General features: G+C 32.4%; 1 protein-coding gene across 1 annotated transcript; it reads right to left on the reverse strand.

The window, feature by feature from the left end:
- Nucleotides 1-3,349: 3,349 nt before the first annotated feature.
- On the reverse strand, nt 3,350-20,036 carry LOC118192852 (extracellular serine/threonine protein kinase four-jointed-like). Its single transcript, XM_085824125.1, has one exon. It carries the CDS (start codon nt 18,811-18,813, stop codon nt 17,296-17,298), a length of 1,518 nt encoding a protein of 505 aa, XP_085680251.1. The 5' UTR covers nt 18,814-20,036; the 3' UTR covers nt 3,350-17,295.
- Nucleotides 20,037-25,453: the final 5,417 nt, after the last annotated feature.

Raw genomic sequence — 25,453 nt, forward strand, 5'->3', positions numbered from 1 at the left:
CAGGATCACGACAGAAGTTTCCCGGTTCCACCAATACCAGCTGCCTTCAAACGGCCAAGACCACAAGCAGAGCACAAAAGGAAGATGTTCAAGGGTGGCCGTAGTGGTGAAAAACGGAAGCTTCCAGAGGAAAGCACTGAAGGGCGAGCCCGTACAAGGAGGAGGATCAACCAAGCTACGGTCTGCAGCACCTTTAAAGACTGGGCCCAGAAAAGGATGTCTGAATATTACAAAGATAAGTAAAATTTTATGTTACTTTACAAACTTAAGTTAATCTTTCATTCTTACTGCAAGTGGCAGATTTCAAGAAGTTTTACCTCATGCGACGTCTACCTTTATCGCCAAAAGGGCGAGAAATGAGTTGTGACCGATTTTCTTATTATGTTTTTCAATTACTCGCGCGTAAAACTAAAGTTGATGTATAATAGCGTTGTATAAAGACTTAAATATTGTAAAAAGTTATTGTATAAATTTTATTTAAAACATTCTAACAAGAAAGAAGTTTTAGTCTGAAAGACTTTTTGAAATGTAGTATTATTTCAATGTAGAAAGAATTGGCACTTGCTTTGAAAAGAATAGAGGTTAACAATGTACTACTAATGTATGTTTTCAAATGTGTAAAATTAACGGCATCCTGATATGTTCTTGTATACATGTGAACTGTTATTTTGAATGTTTAGAAATACCGTGATATGGTAAAAGTGAAAGTAATGTTAAAAATTTGTTATTCGTGTGACTGTAAAGATTAAATCATGGTGAATATGTGTTAAAGGTTGAATGATGTAGTTAGGCTCTCTGACGCTACACTTTAGAGTTAGCCACTTTCAGAATAGTACCTCAGGGTCTAGAGTTGAAATTAGGGTGTGTTAAGAGGTCTCGTATGTTGAATTTTAACACGCTAGTGTTTTGATTGTAGGAGGAAGTGTTGAACACATAGACAGAAACACATTCGTGTTTGGTGTTTTTACAACACATGTCACAGAGCACGGGGAGAGATAATTAAAATAGTCATGAATGAAATAAGAATGTTAAGAAAAGTATATTCTATATGTTATTTGCAATGTCATTCTGTAACATTTCATTAAACTAGTTTTCCTTCCAGATCTCTGGAAGGAACCAGAATTGAATAAAGCTCCTGTTTAGATGCAGTACAGATGAAAAAGAAAAAAGATTGTTGTATATTCCAGGAGCTGCTATTGTAACAAATTTCTTTCTTTTAAAATTTTCTAGTTTCTAGCTAAGTTATGATTGTAAAAGGTTGGCCTCGCGTTAGTTTCTAGAGCTAAAAGTTTTCAACAAGGTCGTTTTAGACCTCAGTTTCAAACTAATTAACTCTGGCGGGAAGTATGTAAGGATCTTAAGTTTTACTAACGTTTATTTTATTTTAAATCTTTACTATCACTTCTTATTTTCTACTTCCGGCCAGAATTATAAGCGTGAAGGAGTTTATGCAAAGTTGTCTGGCGAACGCCAAGTATTTAAGTGTGGCCTTTTTGCCAAGCAGAAGAGAGGAAGCCGTGAGTTCGAAGCAGGCCGCTTACCTTAGAAGTTACGCAGTTGCTACTTTGCCTTCCAGGCCAGAGGTTTTAATCCTCTTGATAAATTAAACGTATTGTAGTGTTCACAGTCTCTGTGCTACATACGCTTCCTGTTATTATAAGGCCAATCTTATTCTAAAGTTCAATTAGAGTTTAGTTTTATTTTGATATCTTTTAAGTTAGACCCCGAGTGGAGGGTCATTGTATTCCGAAGTACGGAAGTCATTGTATATAAAGAAAAAATAAAGGGTTTTGTATACCCTTCGTCTGTATCCTGTCTACTTACTACAATTAGTGAACATAGCTTTAGTAAGCTCTCTGTTCTAGTCAGGTCATTGTATGTTTCCGAAGAAGGTTAGAAGAAACATTGAACCTGATAACGTAACGCTCAAATTATTTTTAGAAAGACTTAGCTAAAGCTATTTTTAACTCAAAAAGTGTTGAAGTTATTATTCTAATTTGTACTCTTATTATTAAAACCAAGTGAACTGAACAATGCTGGGACAATTCGTGTACTAAAACATTCAACCGAAAAGGTTACCATAAGAATTATTGTGGTGCGTCCTTTACGGCTATTTTCGTATATTCGAATGCCAGGTAAAATGACTTTTCGTTGGAGGAATGAAATGACTGCGATTTGGATTGAAATGACTGCCGGCCTTCTGCGTTTGCTGCGTTAGCAAGTATTTATTACAAATGTTGTCAATGCGCGAGTCGTAAGATTTTTAACTTATATTTCACGTAGCCTCACAAATAAAAGAAGTTAAAGTGCTACCATTGAAAAAAACGTAAGATTTTTAATTCATCTTTCCGTCCATCTTTAAATGCTTAATTAAACAAGGTCCATAGGCAGCCGAGCGGTGAAGTTGCAAAGTACTCGTAACTCAACCTAAATTCGAATCCTCCATAAAAACGTCTCTCCTCACAGGCAGCTAGCCATGAACCTGCTTTGCCTTAACCAGTTAACTAAACTAACAAAGTGAATGACTCAAAAAAAAAATAAATAAATAAATAAATAAATAAAAGAGAAAATCTGAAAGGTTTCAGATTTTAAATTACGTCAAAAGGAGCGTTTTTTTTTTTTTTTTTAAACATTTTGTCTGTTACCTTTATTTATTAAATATCACGTTCTTCGCACTTAAACTAGAAAATTCAGTTCAAGCAATATCGCAAAATAATTTTAAATTGTGCCTATCTTTAGAATTTCCGATACAAAATCTCGCGCTGGAGATAATTTTTTTTTTTTTCTATTGCTGGCTTTGAAATCGTTGAGTTTGTTAATTAAAAATTCGTTAAAGTTTTACAAAATATGAAATCGATAATAAAACAAATTCCAAATTTGGGCTTCCAGATGCCCAAATTCGCAGGAGGATTGCGTTATTCAAAACTGGATGGCTCTAGTTACCGTAGATTTTCCACAACGCGAGAAACATACCTGCATTTATGCAATTCTTCGTTATTTAATTTCATTAAATATAAAACAGGGCAATAATATTTGGGGGCAACAATTTGAAAAGTGAAACAACGCTTATCGTGAATCGACGCATAATGCCAAAACGAAATTAATAGTCCTTCAGGGCAAATTGCCCCTTTGGACTAATAATCAATCTGATTGGTGTAATTTTAAAAATATTTGATTTGTGATACGCCCAACTGATAATTCTTATAAATATCTGCAGCGTTATCTATATTAATAAAGTTATTTTTAACGCCATGCATTAAGACTCTCAGTAAAGAATTGTTTTTGATATGCGTTTCTTTTTCGTTGGTACATCAAATGATTAATTAAAAAAAATAAAAACACGAACAGAACAGGTCTACATAATTTTTATTGAAAATACAAAAGCATATATGATATTTACAATGTGGTCTTCCCACTGATAACGACTAGTTAAAAATATAAAATGCACACCATTCTTTTGACATAAAACTTTCATTACATGACCCTGTGTTTACATTTTTACAGTATTACAAATCACTTAAGGGTTAACAAAATTCCATGAATCTTTACTTTTTCTGCCTGTTAATAATTCTTGAATGACACTTTGTACTACAGAATTCACCAGAAAAAGAATGTAAAGAAAAGCAGAGACTAGTAATAATGTTACCTCAAATTGCAAATTGTAGATCTCTCCACACCCTCTTCCTTTAGTATTCACAAGTTTACTATATTCAGTTTCAAATTTTTTGCGATGTTCAAAAGCTTCTTATAAATATTTTCGTACATGTCCTGCACTTGCCGAATTCAATTACATTTAAAATTTTATTACATATTTCTTCGATTCTAAGATAAATAAATTAGGAATTTGATTGTAGAAAAAGAGACATGCAACAAAACGTTGAAATACAGCAAAGGAAATATTTTTTGCTAATTAAATTTACTAACAACAATGCTACTTCTACTTTAATTAGTGATTAGCAAAACTTTATTCTATTATTATTCTAACACACATCTCATTTTTTAGGTCGTTTACATAGGGTTTAAAAAAAAAACGAAAAGTTATACTAACTTTATAGAATTTTCTGTTACCATCAAATTTACAATTACAATCGAACTTCAGTAACTGCAAATTGAGCAGAAAAGGAAATTTAAAAAAAAAAAAAAAAAAAAAAAAAAAAAAAAATCTATCGAGGATTTCTGTAAAATTACGCTTGAAAACATTTAACTTTATCTAGGTTTCCAATAAAATTCTATATTTAATAAAATAAAGTAGGAAAGATTGCATACCTTTAATATAATAATTATTTTGGTATACATCAAAAATAGAAAAATGGTGAATATAGAAATGTGAACTCAGGATGTTACTAATGGAGAGTCCGATACTATAGTATGGTTTGAAGATTAATAAAATGTTTTCCTTGTATAAGTGACGTTACTGTTTCAGCAGCAGAATCTTATAAAACTGTTTAGACATTCATACAATTCATAAAATAATTAAAATGATTAAGTATAACACGAAATGCGGAAAAAAAATTATGCTATTACACATATAAATTTTATATATATTTCAGGACTTTTCGAATATTTCATAACAGTAACAGAATATAAATTTCGAAAATAATATTCACAAAAGTAATCGGACATTTAATTACTCCACATATACACACACAAATAGACAAACAAAGCAAAAAATCTTAATATTTTATTGGATAAGTGTTTCCAGTGCGGTTTAATATTAATCTTTCAGTTGCTCCTTTAAGAGGAACGAATTTCACATTGTATTTATTCCAGCAGCATAAATGTTAGGAGAGTTTTCAATATGGATCCTGAGATGGTATTTTATTTCACGACAATTCCACAGCAACCCGATTCGCGTCTTCATAGCGAATTAGCAGAAATTATTTTGCAGGTTACATTTTTATAACGACGATTTAAAATTATATTTTAAAATATAATTTAATTGTAACGATTGATACACTTCACCGTGTGCTGTGATTGTGGGGGGAGGGAATATTCGAAAAGCTTTCAAATTTTATATTACGCCCAAAGGGACCTTTTTTAACGTTTTATGTGTTACCTTTATTTATTAAATATCATGTTCTTCGCACTTAAATCATAAAATTCAATTCAACAGCAATATCACAAAATAATTTCTAAATGAGCATACCTTTAGAATTTCTGATCTACAGTCTCGAGCGCAGGAGATAAAAATGTGTTTTCTGTACAACGTTGCATTGCTCGCTTTGAAATCGTTGAATTTGTTAATCAAAAATTCGTTAAAGTTTTACAAAATATGAAATCAATAATAAAACAAATTTCAAATTCCAAATTAGGTCTTCCAGATGCTCATATTCGGTGGAGGATTACGTTATTCAAAATTGGATGGCTGTAGGTACCGTTGTTTTTGACAATGCAAGAAACATACATATATTTATACTGATTCTTCATTACATAATTTCTTTAAATATAACACAGGGCGATAAAATTTGGTGGCAACAGTTTGAAAAGTGAACCGACATTTATCGTGAATCAATGCAAAATGTCGAAACAAAATTAATAGCCCTTCTGGACTAATGCCCTTTGGGCTAGAAAACGAAACTAATCTGGCAACACAGAGAAGAAAAAGATTTATGGACAGAATAACGACGATAAATGATTAGGCTTAAACCAGTTCGCAAAAATTTAATGAAATTTTAAATTGTAAGAATGATGTACTTGTAAGCAATGCAAATACATTATAATTAAAATTAGCTTTATTTTTTCCTCTTAAATGTGTTAGAATTGTGATCAAATCCTAAAACTGATGTAGTTGATATATTCAGAAGTATCATTTCTCTAAATTTTTTATGCTTCGTGTATGTCTTTTATGAGATACCGAGCTAATTAAAGATAGAATTAAAAAAACTTTTAGAGGTTTGTAAAAGCGTTTCATTATCAAAACTATTGGGACTGTGTTTTCCAAGGCCATACACATCCCAAAATTATAACTTCTCTTAAAATGTTTTACTCTTGGAACTAAGAAATATTTTTCTTTGAGCCTTCTCCATACACTCAACAAGCGACCATCGTAATCAATAAAATGTTAAATTTATCTTCATGTTCCTACGTTCAAAGTTCTTATTTCTCACAAATTCTGAGAGAAAAGTCTACTGCTCTTTTCACAAGAGTAGAATTTTTCACTTACATTTCTGTTTAGCTGACGGTTAACTATTTTAACAACAATTTCTAAAATATTAAATAATCCATATTATCTATGAAGTCTTGTTACAAATTTGAAAACGTCTTACACTTCGGTTATTTTAATATTTAGGATAATAATAGTTATATTTCACAGAATAGCTTTATTAGTCTCCCGAATCTACTTTCACTTCGAAGTTTACAATGTTTTAAATAATATTATATCACATGAAAAATTATTTAAATACTTCAAGATACCCGTTTCGGCAACTTTTCTGATAGATTTATCTTTTCTTGATTGAAAATCAGTTACTTGAAAACATTGAAATAAAAAAAAAATTCTAAGAAAAAGTTACTGAAGAATTTAATAGTCTATTTTTTAGATGTTACCTATCGCTTCCAATGCGAAATTACTTCATAGATATTGCATTTATTGCAAATGATTTTGTTAGTAGTTCGAGTAATATCCAAAGACTTTAGTGACACTATTTTACAGCTTAAAAAATAGGTTAATTAAATTTTAATCTGAAAATTTTATGTTTGAACAAAATATTTAGGCGAAACGAAGATTTCAAACGTACAAACGAAGCTTTAACATGTAATTCAAAAGAACAACTTTTTATAATTCGAGTATAATACATTTAAAATAGGAATATTAATCTCAGAAGCTAAAAACTGTCCGATCACTTTTGTAATACATTATATTTTAAAGGTACTAACTTTTCGTTTCAAATAAAAATACACATTGCATTTCTAAAATATAAAGAATTTCTTTTAAAGTCCATTTCTAAGTATTCATAAGAGCAGAGAGTCTGTGGGTAAGAAACAATACTGGGCTTCGTTTATCGAGAAAGAGATAAAAAAAGAAATAATTTCATCGAAATGATTTACTGAATATTTAGACTAATTCAAGTTAAAGAAACCCGACTTCCCAAGACACGTTAAAAATAAATTTTAACACATTTTGTCATAAAGAAGTATTTAGTTCCATGAATTGTTAGCCAACATTTTTTTAATTATGGAAGCACGTAACGTCGAAGTTTGATCGGAAAAAATTCCATATTTCTTCTTTAACATACTCTCATTTGGCAACAAGGCAAATATAGTTCACAACTCTCTCACTAATGATTGAATTTATTTATAAATTCAATCATTAGTGAGAAGAAGTAATTTATTTATAAATTCTATCATTAGAATAGAAACCTATTTTCACTTTATAAGAACATATTAAGCTGAGTGCAACCTATACAAATATTCAAGAAGTCTTAATAAGATGGATTCCAAAATGTATACTATTTTTTTAAAACTCTTAACTACTGTATACTTTAAAAAAACGCAGAAATTTTAAATGAGATATAATTATGTTTAGAACCATATGCGCTTTAAAATGCGCATTACTTCGTAGAATAGAAGTAATCGTGCTACTTTGCATAAATTAAACTATACTACGATGTGCTAACTGAAAAAAAAAGGGGTAGAGGTAAACCTTCAAATGTGACTAATTATGTGTTTCTTTTTTTTATTTGTAAACTATACGATGTATTTACCACAAAAAGTTTAAAAAACATAAATCTGACGTAATTATATTTAGGATCAATAAATAACCAATTCAGTTTGATTTCCATTGTTTTGGCGTTTTATTTTCGTTTCGACGCAAGAAGTATATGTAAATGAGGAATATTTAGTTAACATGAATTAATCTTTTAATGATTTTTGTTTAGACCATTTTTCTGTGAGGAAAATAATCGCAAGATTAACTTCTAGAATGGAGATTTGTTGTAGCATTAGAACTAAGTCCTGACAGCACAGCAAATATCAAAATAGCCTTGATATTCTCTTGTGAAAACTTGTTGGTGATGTTGGATACAGTTTTTCCAAAAATGTTCTTGAACATCACTTATTCTGAGACAGAAGAATGACTGCAAAAATCGCCAATGAAGAGGAATGTTTTCCGAACTAAATCCTGAGCACAGCAAATATAAAAAAAGCCTTGATATTCTCTCGTAAAGACTTGTTGGTGACGTTGGACACTTTTTTTTTTATAATCCTTGAACGTCACTGCTTCTGTGACAGAAGAATGACTGCAAGAATTGTCGATGAAAAGGAATGTCCTCCGAACTAAATCCTGAGTACAGCAAATATAAAAAAAGCCTTGATATTCTCTCGTTGGTGATGGTGGACACGAATTTTTTTTTTTTTTTTTTTAAATCCTTAAGCATCGCTGATTCTGACACAGAAGAATGACTGCAAGAATCGTTCGTCGATGAAGAGGGTGTTCTCTGTTTTAGTCTGGGGGTACACTCTGATAGCCACCAAGAGCAAAAACGTGGGAATAATGGAATACTTGCTTTTGCTTGCCTAGCTTGTAGCCTAATTTAATTAAGTTACATTTTGAGTACGCATTATTTAATGCATTTCCGGATCTTAGTATACCCAAGTTCACTTTCAATAGAATGGATCACTAAGAGTTGTCCTAACAGAAGATCAGCAAAATGGTAAACTTCTACGGCTGTTGAAGACTGAGCCAACAGGCTGAGATCGACATTTTCATCGAATTAGCTTCCAATAGAATGGATCACTAAGTGTCGTTGTCTTAACAGAAAATCAACAAAATAGTAAACTTCTACGGCTGTTGAAGACTGAGCCAACAGGCTGAGATCCACATTTCCATTGTCCGTACAGTCAAAAGAGAATTTAAATGATCCATTCAAATTTTATATTCTTTTGAACTGAACTCACTGCTTATTCAGTGGAACTATATTCATTCACCTTTACTAATATCAATTTTTGCATATGCCATTGTCAATAATGATAGCTAGTAATTAATTACATTATTTAATTTCAATAACAATATCAGTTGTCTTCCTCTTTATCAAAAATCTCATAGTGAAGAAATTCAGTTTTTCCGAAAGTATTATTTCGTTGAATCCTTTTTAAATATATATTTTAAGATAGAAGTAAAATTACAAAAAACGAACATAAACGTTTAAAACGATTTGTTTTTCAAAATCTAGATTCAATCAAAGAGCCCAAGATTTTCTATACTAGTAAATCATTAAGTAATTTTACCAAATAATTTGATTTCGAATTTTTAATTTATTCGAATTTTCTTCTATAGTTTCCACATCAAAAAAAATTAGCAGAATTGGCCTAAAGTTTCTACCTGGGGTTCGCTGCAATAAATTGTATATAAATTGTTATGTTTCGTGAAAACAATCTTGCTAAAGCTTTCAGTTATAACATTTTTCATATTAGAATTTGAGAAATTTCAGTGACGAAATAAGCACGAAGATTCGAATTTTCGAATCTCGAGGCTTTTTCGTTCTTCTGAATACCCCGTCTTAACTTATACGATTATTTAACAATAATCCTAACATTTTCTTTCATAATTTATATTTTGCATTTCATTTTATTTAACATGTCCTCCTTTTTAACTGCTATCGGAATAAATATTGTGGATTTTCTTTATTTTGCAAGAGAATCCTTGTTTCATAACATTCCTTTCCCCTGTAAAACGGTCGTTTTTTGCCCTCTTCCTCTGCTAGGGTAATAAAATTGAGAGGCAGTCAATATGTATTTAACATACTGCAAAAAGTAAATCTGATGATCGGGACTTCGTTAAGGTAAAATCCCAGTTAGTCCGGGTATTAAAAGTTCTACAAATAGTCAGATTTTTTCCAATAACTAATTAATTTCGGTTACTTCTAGAGTGAAATCCATCTTTAAAATTACTTTTAATAATAATAATTTACTCTGTGTGGCAATTAAATTTTAGAAACTTTTTAAATAAACCTTTAAAGCTAACAGGTACTAACTACACTGTATTTTAAAAAGTAGTTTAATACACGGACGAAAGATTTTTAATGCCGATTATTAAGTGAATTAAGTGAACGACTTTTAATGCTGGTCTAAATAATAATCAAAAAAACATGTAGTAGCAAATCGCAATTCCAAACGCATTACATTTGCAAGACGTAGTTTCATGCGTATCAACATGTGAACAGTCATTTCTGTCCGAAAACAAAGGTGTGTATCCAACCATCCCACCTTTTCTCCAGATTTGTATTCTCTTGACTACTTTCTTCACCTAAAATTAAAAACTGTCTCTCATAGGATGGATGTTTTCTGACTATGTTGGTATTCATACAGTTGTGATAGCCTTTTAGAACTATATACAAAACAGACCTGCGCAAGTATTTTCCTTAGTTTATCAGATTTTTCCATAGCTTGCTTAATGCTGGAAGCTCGTATTTCACATCAGCGTTAAGTTCTATCATTTATGGATTTTTGGTGTTGAAAATGTTCTTTAGTGCAGTTTTTACAAAGCTTTTGGACCATAAAATTACTTTGTGCACGCAACGCTGCCATGCATTTATCATTCATGGGAATTGACAAATGTTCCAGAAATATAAGATCATTAATTTATCCATCAAGCGGCTGCACAAATACTTAGAGTGTTGCACTCGGTAAAGCGCAAGATCTATAATCTGTTGAATTTATTTGTTTTTGATTAAAAAGCTGGGTTATTTAAAAATCTCAATCATAATAGTATATCAGAGTAGTAATTCTTATGATAATTTTGCGCAGAATTTTAATTAATGAAATACGTTTCTAAAGTCACATATTACGTATTTCAGTAAACAGAGGCTCTTCGCACATTTTTCAAACGATTTTGCCTTGCTGCAGGGAAAAAAAAAAAAAAAAAAAAAAGAAAAAGAAAAAAAGGAAAAAAAAAAAAAAAACTTCGTTGGATATATTTTTTTAACTGCAACTATATTTTTTGAAGTATAAATTATCGTCTGCTACTTGACAGTTTCATTTTCCTTCGCTTTTAAAGAAGCAATGGATGGAAGACTATATTTGTGTTCTTTCCAAAGAAAATTATTCGTCTCTAGTTATTAAAAAACGTTGTCAAAGCCATGATTTTTCGATACCTAAAGCTAATATAAGTAATGTTGTCAACAGCAAATGGAAAAAACGTCAAAATTTAGCTTCAAATAGAAAAATTGTTCTAAATACGCATCCAAGGGAAAAGCGGATTGTTTCGGTTGTTGCAAAAGTAAGATCTTTAATGTCGGCCAAGTCAGAGGAAATTCACAGAATCATTAAAATGCTCAGTGTCAACTCGAAAAAAAAATTAATAATGCTGACTTGAGTCTTAAAAAGGCGAAAAACATAATGTCCATCGTCCTTCTCCACGACATATCGCCGAACGCAGAACTCGCTGAAGAATTCTTTATGAGAAACATTTACCCGGATAAAAATGGGAAAATGCTGTCACAGTAGACGAATCTTGGGCGTAGTTAAATGACTGCAATATAAGAGATTCATTTATTATCATCAAAAAGGAGGAAAAAAATCTTGAAACATAGTTCAAGGAATCTAAAGAATGTTTTCCTAAGAAGTGTATGATTGTTGCTGGTTTTTCATACAACGGCAAATTAAAAACACAGAGAGTAGAGAAAAATATTAATATCAACTCCGCATGTTATCAAAAACATATTTTATACCCAATTTTCAAATATGAAATACCTTCTCTTTACACACAGTGTGAACATCAATCAGTAGAACTACATCAAGACAAAGAAAGCAGCGACGCGTCAAAATCTACTGTTAATTTCCTGGGAAAAAAATGAACAAGAAACGGGTATAAAGACCATACCATTCACTCATATTATTGATAAATCTCCTGATTTATCACCAACGTATTTTTGCGCTTTTGAACTTTTAAAAAGCGAGTAGTCGGAATACAACGTTCTCAGACTTTGGAAAGTTGTTCGAGAGCAATAGGATAAAATACCTCTTTCGAAACTAAAAAATGGTTTATTGTCTTGGAAATTACGGTGTGTGAAGATAGCAAAGAATAAAGGTTATCAAATAGAGCATTTAAAACATAAAAATATTTGGTAAAATATTTCTGTTATTACAATGAAAATCGTCTAAAAAATGTGTGAATAGCCTTTGTAAAATCCTTAGCGTTCATTTTAAAGAATGTAGTTGCATTATTTAATTGCCACAACAGTATTATTAGTTATTATTAAACATGTGCAACATTGTAAGAGAATATGTGTAAGCCAAAAGTGCGTGTTGCCAAACGGAAATATGCGAAAAAAATTCAATAAGTAAAATACTTTTCAAGCTCAACTTTTAAGCTGATTAAATTGATATGGAATGGTGCTCATAATAAAACAATCTCTACAATACACTAGCAATAATTATATCCAAGATGGCATCAAACGTCTACATACAATTCCTGTATAGCTCTGTAACATTCGAAATTATCAACAATGCACGTGTTTAAGCTTTTATATGTTAAATTAAATATTAAATCCCCGTGTGCCAAATGTGTTATATTTATACTACTTAGGAAATTTGCTTTTGAGGATATCTTTGAATTTATCACATCAAAATGATAATAATATTAAACAGAATATTTAGCAGAATGATTAATTTTAGCTGAATTATTTTATCTGAAAACTGAATCTCAGTTTCATCTTATTTATAAATTTTGCAAATTTCTGAAATGGTTTTATCTCTCAAATATCGATGGGGTAAATAGAATTCGTTAACGGAATTAAAGGAGGTTAACTAAAATACAGAGGAAGCAAGCAGAATTAATCAACTATATGTGCAAATGTATGAAATTCCCAGCTGAGAAAATTTTATATAATCTGAAAAGCAATGACTTTTTGAGATTTCGTTAAGTAATTTATTTATTTATATTCCTATTAAAATTAAAACAAATTTTCAATCATTATTTATTATTATTCAACAAAATAACAATGAATAAATAAAATATAAATAAAAAAATTAAAACAAATTTTCAATCATTATTTATTATTATTCAACAAAATAACAATGAATAAATAAAATAATTATCATTTTATTATTTGTTGCAAAAAGACGCTTTAGAGAATATCTGATCTCAAATTTTATGATGTGGGAACACAGAAAATATAAACTATTAAATTAAAATTCGTGCATCTGAAAAAGAACTATTTTTATGTACTTATAAAATTCGTGTATCTGAAAATGATTATTATTATTCATCAGAAACTATTTATTTCTTTATTTATGTAGCAACTTATTTTGAAAGGGATGTATTTGAGGATGCCTGATGTCTTTCAAATTTCTTGGTATTTTATTAATCGAATTTCTTGCAATTTCTGCTTTTCCCACCTGAAATATTTTGAAAAGCTGCGAACAAATAACAAATAAAACGGAACGTACGATAGCCAACTAAACTCTTTTTCCCCCTACATTCCAGAAACATCCAAAATATTTTGCATATTAAATATACCTATGAATTGCTTCGAAATTATTATATTTATTCTTTCACTGTTACTAGAGCGTAACGGAATTAATAACAATAAAATTTTAACTGTAATTGAATTCGGCTGGTAGACGTTTCGTTGATAAAAAAGAAGCTTCAGTGATAATAAAACGCGCATTTATTTATATTTTTCATAATAAAATTGTTGTGAAATGATTTCCTTTTTCATTCATTTATTTTTAAGAAAAGGTTGAAAAAAGATTCTGCAGGTAATAAGTATTTTTTTTTCCCCTGCTTTTATAAAATTAAGGTACAGAATAGCTCTAAATCTTTAAAACCGTCTCATATTCTTCGACAACTACGATAGTTCTCCATTTAAAAGTACTAAAGCAAAGTAAAACATTTCAGATAAAAAGTAGTTTCATTAAATATTCAACCACGAGTTTTAACATTCATTAACTACAACTTTCATCACATTCTTCTTAGAAATTTTAACATTGCATGATAAATTATATGTTAATTTTGCAACTGAATTAACATGTGCTTTATCACAGAATTTTCAAGCAAGCAAATATCTAGCAACGATAGTACAAGAATTCAATAATCTATTTGCTCTGAATATTTAGGTAGGCAGACAGACCACTCAGTTGTTTTGTTAAAGACCTCGAAGAAAAATTTGTCCGAAATGTTTTCAATATAGATTTTTCTTTAACTTCAATGTTACAAAATTGCGTTGGTCGATGCACGAAAGTTAATCCTTTTAGAAGTCATTTTATTTTGTACTTCTTAACATTTGCAACATACATTTCTCATGTTAAGAATGTTATAGATTTTTAATAATCTATAGAAAGGCATTTTCAAAATTTTGTAATATGTGTCCACTATCGTTTTCAACAAAAAGAAATAGAATACCTAGGACAAAATTTTGCACGCCCTTCCCCCCCCCTGATTTTATTCAATCAGTAATTATTTGAGTATTTCGATAACTTCTGTTTATATCACCACTTAAATTACGTTCCGAAAAGAAACTGAAGGAAAAACGACAATATTTTAAAAATTAAAAATTCTTTTTAAGCTTTACGTCTTGCGGGTATTTACTTCAACTTATATTCAACAAGAAGTTACAATTATATATATTTGTTAACGTCCAAAATGTTAAATTTTCTTTGTTAAATGCAAGAAAAGTATTTTAACTATGACATATTAAAATTATATAACTTACCGTCTTGTAATAAACACCATAATCGTTTGAACATTTTATTTTAATATTAATTCATGTCTTAAACTTGCAATTTGTAAATAAGAAATTAATTCGAATATTTTATTATTTCATGCATATCGCTTTTATTTCACGTTTTGTGATATTTCAAAATTTAATTATTTCCTTAAAATTTTCATTTAATAGGCAAATTGAAAATGGTAGAATTTAATTAATTTATAACAATGCAAGAGGTCAAAAACTGAGAAAATTGCATTCAACGTTTCCAACTCAGTTCACTTTGAATGCAAACATGCAATAAAATACTTTATGATGATTCTCTTTAGTTATGATAATGAAACGAAATTCATAGAATATATTTATTAATATCTAAACACACAGAAAATGGGTTTTAGAATTTTAGGAAGTTTTAAAAAAAAAAAAGGTGTTTTGCCTCCCTTAAATTCTATCCAACTAAATTACTGATGGAAAAAAAAAAAAAAAAAAAAATGCTTTTAAAATACTTTTGGTTTGTGTAATTTTGTAAGTAATTTTTCATACAAAAACCAACACTGTTTCACATATAGGTATAAAATAAACATATAATTAATGCCTAAAAATTACAAAAAGGATACTATGTTACCAAAAGTTAAGTAACAAATATTAGAATTCTGATTTCTGAAAGCTCTTGTTCAGGAGTTTTTTAAGATGATGGAAAATTACAAATAACATAAACAAGAATGCTAGACCCTTTTCGGTGCTTGCAAATGCATCAGATCTACATTTCATGATTTCTACCCTTTATCTTTGCTATATGCAAGAAATTTTTGCTAAAATATGAATATACAACTTCTTTTAAATATCTATTTTATACAAGGAACATATATCAATTTCTTGGTACAAAACAGTGATAACCACCAACTCAATCGTTTCTAAATTGAACTTTTATACAGTTGATTGTATCTAATCTGTGAATCATACACCTATTTCTATTTTCGCGGAATTTTTTTAACATTGATTTAATGGTTTACTTAAAATTAAACGGAAATTTTTTTTCAGGATTGATGTAAATGTAGCACCGTATACCGGCTCTTGTTTAAAAATCTCCACCTGCATTTCACTTTTAAAAAACATTCTTATTCAACAGAATTTAAAGAATTAACATTTATAATGAATATGACATTCATAGTCAAAATTGTTTAGGCCGTTTTTACTTCGAAAATGGCAAACTTTTACAACTTAAAATTTAGTTATGAGATTCACTGATTTGGACAGTTTCTATTACTTCGGCGAACCGGTTTTAAAATTGTAATAATTATACAGGCAATTTATCACTATTCAGTAACAAATGTCATTGTTCATTTAGGAAACAAACCGCTTCTAAAAATTTTTTAATACCAAACACAGTTAAATTCCTCAAACCAAAAATTACTCTAACGTAAATAACTATGTAGCAAGTTTTTTTTTCTTTCTTTTTTTCTTCTTTTTCTTTTTTTCTATCTTCTACACACTTCAGATGAGTAAGATGTAACATGTGTCATATATATATATCAAAACCTTATATTAATACCATTAGATAGCTAAAAATATATATTGAGAATATTAAGGGGGTGATTGGTACAGTGTGACTTAATGCAAGAAAAATTGCACAAAATCTGTTTCTTTCTTTTTTTTTTTTTTTTTTTCCGTAATAAATGCCACAAGGAATAAATTTTAAAATAGCACGCATATGTGTAAAATCATGCTTTACTTAATTTTTTGTGCCTAAATAAATAATTGATTAGTTTCTCTAATAGGATTTTTTACTATATATAGATACATATATAATTTAAGAAAGGAGAACAAACTTTATATATATATATATATGTGTGTGTGTGTGTTATATTTTTATTTAAAAAAAAATGCGTTTAATTTGCATTCCTGTATAAATTAGCGGCATTTATTTTCTTCATGAAAGATAATTTACTTCACATATTTTTCTATTATTCATATCTTTATAAATCGTAAAATAATATATATATTCACTAGGTTTGAAAATAAGATATAATTAAAGTTTTGAGATAACTTGTTTGAAAATGACTTAATTTTTCTATTGCAAATTTTATTTCTTAGTATGCATACTATATAATTTTTCAGCGATATAATAATACTAATAATGGAAACAATAGTATATTACTAAAGAATAATAACAAAGCAACAGCTACTATTATAGCAGTAGAAAAAATATTCAGTGCATAATTACTGTATCAGTAATAGTATACAATATTTATTAAAGTGCATGTGACTTTTAGTACATAAGTAGTTAACAGTAACACTAGCATACTATCTTATATGTGTATATATTTTTACTCTCTGTTTATGTGGGTATAATTAACATATATATTCATATGTATATAATTTTTTAAAATAAGCTGATTTTAAATCTTTCCATTTTTTGGGGAGGATGCTTTTTAAATATAAATAATATTTTATATAAAAATAGAATTGGGTGTAAATGTACACAGCTTAAAATTTCACAAACTTCCGAAGAAGTTTGTAAGAACTTACATTCCCGTTTATTTAAAGCCTGTCTTAACAATATAATAAATTAGAATTGCATGCATGGGTTACCACAGTTTTGTTTCAAGGAACAGAAATTTGAAATACACTTACTATGTCCAACACAGAGCTACCGATCAGTGACCGGGGTCTGGAAAAACACAGCTGATGAAGAGAACCTTGATTTGCAAGTCCTAACGTGCTGTTGAACGTGAGCTATTCTGTCTTTTAGAGTTTTCACACTTTTTTCTGGCAAAAACGGTAGCCAGTCCAACATACCTGGATCACTGCTCATGAAAGCTTGCTTCAGAGCAACTTCGACGTTGTTATCACGATGCAGTTTACCCACAATATCGACTGTGTGCTTCCTGAAAATACACAGTCCATCCAACAGGGCTCTATGGAAATTTTCGTACTTCTCCAGAAGTCTATATCCGTGCAATAAACCCGATTCATTGTCCAGGAAGAGCAGAAGTCCTTCGGGGGTTTTAGCTAGATTGTGAGTGGGCTGCTTCATCATGTCTGAGTTCCATCGCTCATTGTACAAGTTATTGACCACTCTGTCCAAGTTGGCAGTCAAGTAATCAAATACAATTAGGTCTGACCACTGGACGAGTTCGGCAATTTCCTGAGCCGACAAACCAGAGATGTCTTCAGGTATGGGATGCAAGCGACGCTTCATATCGACGCGGAAGTGTCTGGGGATGAAAGCGGGTTGCAGCCTCTCTACGAACTGTGTCAACACCACTGGTCTCTCCGAACTCCACTGAGCAAGAGCCACTTGCGAAGCAGCAATAGACCACTTCTTCTGTTTTGGGTCCACTAGAGCCAAAGAAGAGGGTGATAAGTTCTGGAGACCCAAAAGCTTGCCTAGGTAAAACGAGAAGATCTCTCCTTGAATCTGATCATTGTTATGCCTGTATCGGCAGCAAGATTTGCCTCCGTCTTCCAAGATGATTAGTCTGTTTTGCATGCGACCACAACCTTCTTCCAATTTTAAGACTTGGGTGTGATTTAGGAATTTTCTCCACCGTGTGATGTCTTCATCGTCGAAACCCTTCGGCACTAATTTTTCCGCGAAAGATGTCCAAAACACACCATCAACTAAGTCACCGATTTGGAATGAATGCCTTGTGGAATTCATCTCTGAAATAAAAGTGCTGTTTGATGACAACTTTAGCAATACACTTTCTGGATTTGCTTCTTCGAGATCATCAGCTCCATTATTCAAAAACACCACATCGGCATTTTCACGCTGCTTCGTCCTGGACGGTTTGAACGCGGCAGGGAGTCCCAAAAGGGAGAAGGCAGAACGAGTCCTGGCCGGATCGCCCCGGGGAACAGGCACAGGCATGACGGAGATTCGCACGTGTCCTTCTCCATCATCGGTGGCCGCGGCGATATCGCTTTGTAAGGATACATTAAAACGGCTTCTTTGAATAACTAAAGGCCCAAATTCGTGATTCGTTCTAGCAACATAGCATTCCTTTTCCTGGGAGAGGATAGGGAGAAACAAGAGACAATACGTAATGGGTATGCCTATCAGAATACCAGCTACGAAGGAAACAGGCACGGCGAGCTTGGGATCCATTCTCGGATGTCTGAAGTCCATTGTGATTGGCAAAACGACTCTGCTCGTAGGTTTCATTGCTGACAATTAGACGGAAAATAGCACCTTAAATCATGAATCATTTTTAATAATTTGTTATTTTTGCGCATTTGTCGCAGTTTTTCACTTGATGTAAATCACAGTTATCAACATGCGAGGATCTAATCTCCAAAACGTACTAACGGAGTTGTATCCAAAGGTATGATTAAAATGCAAAGTTTCTTCATATGAGCAGCAACGTACAAGATATTTGCACTATAAGTTTGTAAACTGTATGAAAAGGCACAGTATCACTATGCATTTCTAAGTATGTAGTAAGACTACTTACGATGCAAAGCAAAGAGAACGTGAAGCTGCTTTCAGCGAAGGATTGCAGCACACACTGACACTTTCACAACTGTGTAGTTTACTGTTATCCAATCCGATCACGTGTCTGTCAAAGAATGACAACGGTAGGGGGTTCCATGGGAGGAGCGAATGGCAGAAAGGGGGACGAACCAAAGGGGGAAAACATCCAATCCGACCACACCTGCAGTATTTGTCAATTCCCCCTTTTCCTTTTCAAGATTCCTGAAATTCTTATTATCCAAAATTCTCTGCTTAAATCTTTTTTTTCGCGGTTTCAGTTCTTTATCACACAATTCATGCTGTTTATTTTTAACAAGCGAAAACAACTATATTTTTGATTTAAAAAAAATTCGACTTTGTGATCAACAGTTCAAAATTATAACTCCATTTCTCTCAATAATGCTGTTTGCCCATTGGCCACAATTCTAATTTATAGAAATCCCATTTTTTTTTTTTTTTTCCCAAATTTCAGTTCGCCAACTGGCAACAGTTCATGTTTGCCATAACTCTCTTTTCACAAATATCATTTCGCAGTTTCTCGAACGCCTACCACTCCACGCAGCACCACTTTAAAAACACCGCTTTTATTACCTTTCACATGGAGATGTGGATAAGTTCACATTCAGATTAATTTTTGATTCAGTTCGTCTGGGAAGGAGTATCACCATTCTCAACACCGACTCGCGAGAAAGAGAAAATCAGTAAATATTCTAGGAGAGTCGTGCCTTGTAGTAGTAGTAGTTGGCAGGAGACGGGGTGATCCATCAAACGGAACAGGGTGAAAAAAATTCGTTTATCAGCGGTGAGCACTGCGAGACACAAGTCGAACTGCTTGTTAGTAGATTATATATGCGGGGAAAAACAGACCGCGACCCGGTACTATCTCGACCGTCGACAGTTTCACCGTAGCAGTCAGTCGCTCTTAAGAGTGGATGAGGTTCAAGTTTTTCATTCTTGCTCTTGCTAAGCAGGGTTGCTTGTTGTGCGGATAGCATGTGTCGTTTCGTCGCCAAATGTATGCCGCATTGCTCGCCAAAAAAGTAATAACAACATTTTAATGTTTAAAGATTAGATAAAAGGTTTTTTTTTTTCGGCTAAATATTGAAAAAAGTGCTATCGATTTCGGGGATGTTCAAACGTACTTTTCATTTTATTTTTCTCTTCTGCCTAAATTTAAATTCTACTCTAACGTGTTTTTCTTCTTAGAATCTTTTCTTCTTTGGCCCAACACCTGAACAAAATGGGATTGCAATCCACTGCACTTACGGGAAATGTTTCTTACAAGCGATTTTAGGAGTGGAAGGGAATTCCACAACAACATCTTGATTAATTAAATCTTTTCCTGTGTTAAAATACTGCAAAAAGTTCATTTATGGCGCATTTATTTATTTATTTAATTTTCAGTAACGAATTCTTTGATATTTTTAGACTGTAATTTAGTTTTGAAACTACAGTTTCTTTTCCTTTTGATAAGCACGTGACACGTTATAATTTTGAAATAAACCAAAACAGAGCAATTAATTTCTGTTTCGCAAAACCTGAAATTAAAAATTTAAAAAACAACTTTATTTTCCTCATTTTATTTTCCTTTTTATCTTCCTCATCAAATTAAAAAAAATAAATTATGATCAATTGCAGTCAAATACACAAATTCATAAATTATTTTACTCAACCATACACACCACTGACCGTGTTTGTAAGTCCACTGAGTAAGAATGAGCATAATATTATGACCCTAGCAATTTTTTGTTATTAATTTTTCCACAACTTCTGTTCGTAAAATGTTTAAATTACAAATGGTAATAAATGGGATGGATTAAAACACTTAGATTAAAAAATCCGGGCCATACCCTTCGAGTCGTATATTGTACAAGCCTACTGTGAAACAAGTGAACTTCAAGTAAAATTGTTAATAATTGTTCTCTTAAAAAGAAAACAAGCGTTTCGCGTAAGACTTCCAGATGTCTGGATTCCGGAAATCTGAAATTCATTTATATTAGGAGTTTCCAACGGGATCTGTATTAAAAATACCTTCTTAAACAGAAGAAGGTTATGAGATATTTTTTCCATACTTCAAGCATGCCTTCTTGGTGCAGCGGTAACACGCTAGGCGCGTATTCGAGACGTCCAAGTCCAGGTGAGGGCTTTGTTCGTTTCTCTTGTCGTCTAGTTCAAAGAAAACCTAATGGCTCTACAGTGGCACCCGAACTAAAAGGTGGTGGACGATAATTCGGCATCACCAGGATTTGGCGATTGGGTCTCCTAATCCCCAGTCGCCTTTTTAAAGAGGGGAGAGTATAGGTATTTCCTCGCTCCTTCCAGAACACTCTTGTGGTGTAACGGCAGTACACTCGGCGCGTATTCGAGAGGTCCAGGGTCGAGTCCTGGCAAGGATACTGCCCATTTTTCACATTTTCTGCTTCAAAAAACATAATGGCAGTACAATGTATTGGAAGTTCTCTTTAAGTAGGTATTGGCATTGACCCCCCCCCCTCCCCCAGGGATAGATGAAATTTTAAAGGTGTTGTTTGATAAACAAGCGGTCGACTGGGAAACGATAGCCGATGTATTTAATATCATGACAGAATTTTTCCTTAAAGTTGCCAACCCTATGGCGACACAATTAATAAAATTCAAAAATATCCATCGCTCAACAAAACAATCTGCAGTCTCACTGAAGCTAGAACGCTTATCCTCGGTTTTCACTCTGAAATTGATTTGCTTATATCGCCATTAAATCAAAAAGAATTGCAGAATTTTGATAACTTAATACGAGGGTCCGTTATTGAAAAAGATTGTATTCACTCAGAAGATATATATAGTTATAAACAAGACACTTGTAAAATTTAAAAGAAAATTTTAATGTTCGCTTTAAGACATTGAAAATTTTAATAGGTGCATCATTTCTTAGAGAACCTCTGAATTGTGATATAACTGATCTTGATATTATGATACAAAAAACGATTTGATTGCATTGAAGGTGGATGTTCAAGTGTTATTGGAAACGCATGGGTTCACTAAGTTTCGGAATTTGATAATTATTTCACAGAAATATCCCATATAATAAGTTGTTACCGAACAAACATTATTGATCTTTTTCACACTTCTTACTTAGCAGAAACAAAACTTAATCATTTCAACAATTTACTATGGAAAACAAGTTGAATATTGTTGAACGAGGTGATTTAAGAATTAAACAATTTTATGTCAAATATTAAAAAAAATTGCATCATTACAAAAAGGTAGACTATATATTATTTAATAGAACTTTTGTGCAATTAGAATCTGTGATTTTTTTTCTGAAAGCTTGTTTATATTTGTAAAATTAAAATTACAAAAATAATAATTAAAAAAAGCATTAATAAATAAAAATCTGAAAGTTTCAAATTTTAAATTACACCCAAAGGTTTTTTTTTTTTTTTTTTTTTTTTTTACATTTTGTGTGTTACCTATATTTATTAAATTTTATAAAAAATTAATTCTTAGTTTGTGATTAAATCTATCAAGTACTTATTATTATCGAAGACGACGACGAAGACGTCCAGATAGGAAAAGGAATGGCAAAGTTAGACATTCCAAAGAACACACTGCAACTAATGTTCATAAAAATTTGCTTTAATTCGATTTTAAAAAAAAGAGATAGATGAAAAAAGTAAAGAAAGAAAATCTGAAAGCTTCCAGATTTTAAATTACGTTCAAAGAGGCGTTTTTTTTAACATTTTATGTGTTACCTTTATTTATTAAATATCATGCTCTACGTACTCAAACCATAAAATTCAGTTCAAAAGCAGTATCTCAAAATAATTTTAAAATCAGCATATCTTTAGAATTTCGGGTACATAGTCTCGCGCGCTGGAGATAAAAATGGTTTTTTTCTGTACAACGTTGCCATTGATCGCTTTCAAATCCTTGAGTTTGTTAATCAAAGATTCGTTAAAGCTTTACAAAATATGAAATCGATAAAAAAAAAATTCAAATTTGGGCTTCCAGATGCCCATATTGGCAGGAAATTTACGTTACTTAAAATGTGATGGCTCTATGTTGTATCACAATGCGAGAAACATACATACATTTATGCAGATTCTGCATTATTTAATTTTTTGAAATATAATACAGGGCGATAATATTTGGTGGCAACAATTTGAAAAGTGAATCGGACATTTATAGTGAACCAACGCAAAATGCCAAAACGAAATTAATAGTCTTTCTGGGGAAACTGCCCCTTTTGACTAAAAATCGATTAAACCTTTTTTTTTTTTTTTTTTTTTTAAATTTGTTCTTTTCTTAGTCTGGCTGTTAAGTTATTTATAACGCGTTTAAGTAGGATCGATGCATGAAAAGGATCGAGAATCCCTGATTTATAATACTGCATACGTCCGAATATGAAATGAGCTCTTTTGCATAGGTACTTCAAAAAGAAGAAGCAGACTTTAAATTTGTTTGTAAAATCGTTGTTTTCTGCATTTTAGTCTCAAAGCAGGTTATGGAATATATTTGGTGCAACAATTCGCTGCCCAAACTTTCTGAGAATCTGGTCGGTGATTGCGAGACCCAACATTACCGAGCTTTTATTACCATATCTTTGACGAATCTCTGAGGAAAAACCAATTGATGCTGTTCTGTAGTACCTAAAATATGGCGTTAGAAACACCTTCCATTTACATTACAATAATGCCGATAATTCCCATAAAAATAATCAGTCTCATTGCTATAAATATGTATTTTAAATTTTAGTGAAAAGCCAAAGGCCATGGCAATACCATTGAAGAAGCAATTGCAACATTGCTTTGAATAGCAAATGCAAGAGGTCTTTCTGGCCGTTGGCCGAGTTGCTTGCTTTTTCCTAGAAACTTTAATTTTAATCATAAAAAGAATTTTAACTGTTTTTAACTGTATCTGGTGTTTTGAGTTTTTCTGCATTTTACAATTTTCAACGAAGATGTTCTGAGTTTTTATGTATTTTTGGCTTGCTGCAAAGTGCGAACTGAATTGATTGGATGAGAACTACACTGGTGTGCAAAAATTAAGGACGAAGTCGAAAAATTAGCATATCAGCTGAACGAAGAGGCAGAGCGGACAGAAAGACCAATCAGAAGATTAAGTAAGGTGATGTACATGCGCAGATATGCAGGTAGACGTAATGGGGGAGTGTCTGAGTAGTATAAAGCATGTTGTCGGTGTAAGATCAGTATTTCTGGCAAAGAGGTTGCACGCCGTATAGCAGTTAAAATTACACCGAGTGCTGCCTCAGCGAGAAATGGCGAATAATCAATCTGTTAGACGACATCTGGATGCTTTTACCCGAGGTCGAATCATTGGGAAGTTGGAGGAAGGCCGCAGTGTGACAAGTGTGGCTGCAGAGTTCGGAATTGCTCACAGCATCGTTTCACGACTTTAGAGACAATTTCAAAGTATAAGAACAGCTATCCGGGGGTTTAGTAGTGGTCGTCCACGAGGAACCACACCCGCAGATGACCGTATATTGCCTTACAGGCCAGAAGAAACAGGCGGCAGACAGCGGGAGAAATCGCTAGACACACGACACAGGCGACTGGACGACCGATATCGCGTTTTACCATGGCCAGAAGACTGCACGGTGGTGGTCTGTTTGCACGACGCCCTGTACGGTGTGTACCTCTAACGCCTGCCCATAGGAGAAGGCGTTCTCTGTGGTGCCGGGAACACCGGAATTGGAGAGACAATGAATGGGAACGAGTACTCTTTACAGATGAGAGCAGATTCAGTCTGAGTAGCGATTCTCATCGCATACTCATCTGGAGAGAGCGGGGAAGCCGCAATCATCCCTCGAACATCATTGAAAGGGACAGGTATGGAGGTGGCGGTGTTCTCGTTTGGGGAGGCATCATGCTTGGTAGTCGTACAGACCTTCGCATCTTCGACGCAGGTTCAGTCAACGGGACCCGTTATTGTAACGAGATTCTTCTTCCATATGTGCGTCTTTTTAGAGGCGCTATGGGTTCCTTTTCATGGACGACAATGCACCATGTCATCGCACAGTAGCTGCCGAACAGCTCTTAGAGAGTGAGGATATTGGCCGGCACGATCTCAGGATCTCAATCCCATCGAGTATGTATGGGATTTTCTAGGCAGACGCTTGGCAGCTCGTACCTTACCACCAGTAACGATTCCGGAGCTTCGATTGGCGCTGCAAGACGAATGGGCAGCAATGCCTCAACAACTCATTGACACCCTTATTCTCAGCATGGTCAAACGCTGTGAAACCTGCCTAGCAGTCAGGGGAGATCATATCTCCCCTATTAAAGACCGTATGTTTCTTGCTGGACACCCATCACAGGGATGTTTCGGCCTT

The sequence above is a fragment of the Stegodyphus dumicola genome, chromosome 1 (assembly GCF_044657685.1).
Source record: "Stegodyphus dumicola isolate Sdum_Otavi_A_Nest chromosome 1, ASM4465768v1".
Taxonomy (NCBI): domain Eukaryota; kingdom Metazoa; phylum Arthropoda; class Arachnida; order Araneae; family Eresidae; genus Stegodyphus; species Stegodyphus dumicola.

Excerpts from the sequence above, each read along its gene's own strand:
- LOC118192852 (XM_085824125.1), bottom strand. The coding sequence starts at position 18,813 with ATGAAACCTACGAGCAGAGTCGTTTTGCCAATCACAATGGACTTCAGA.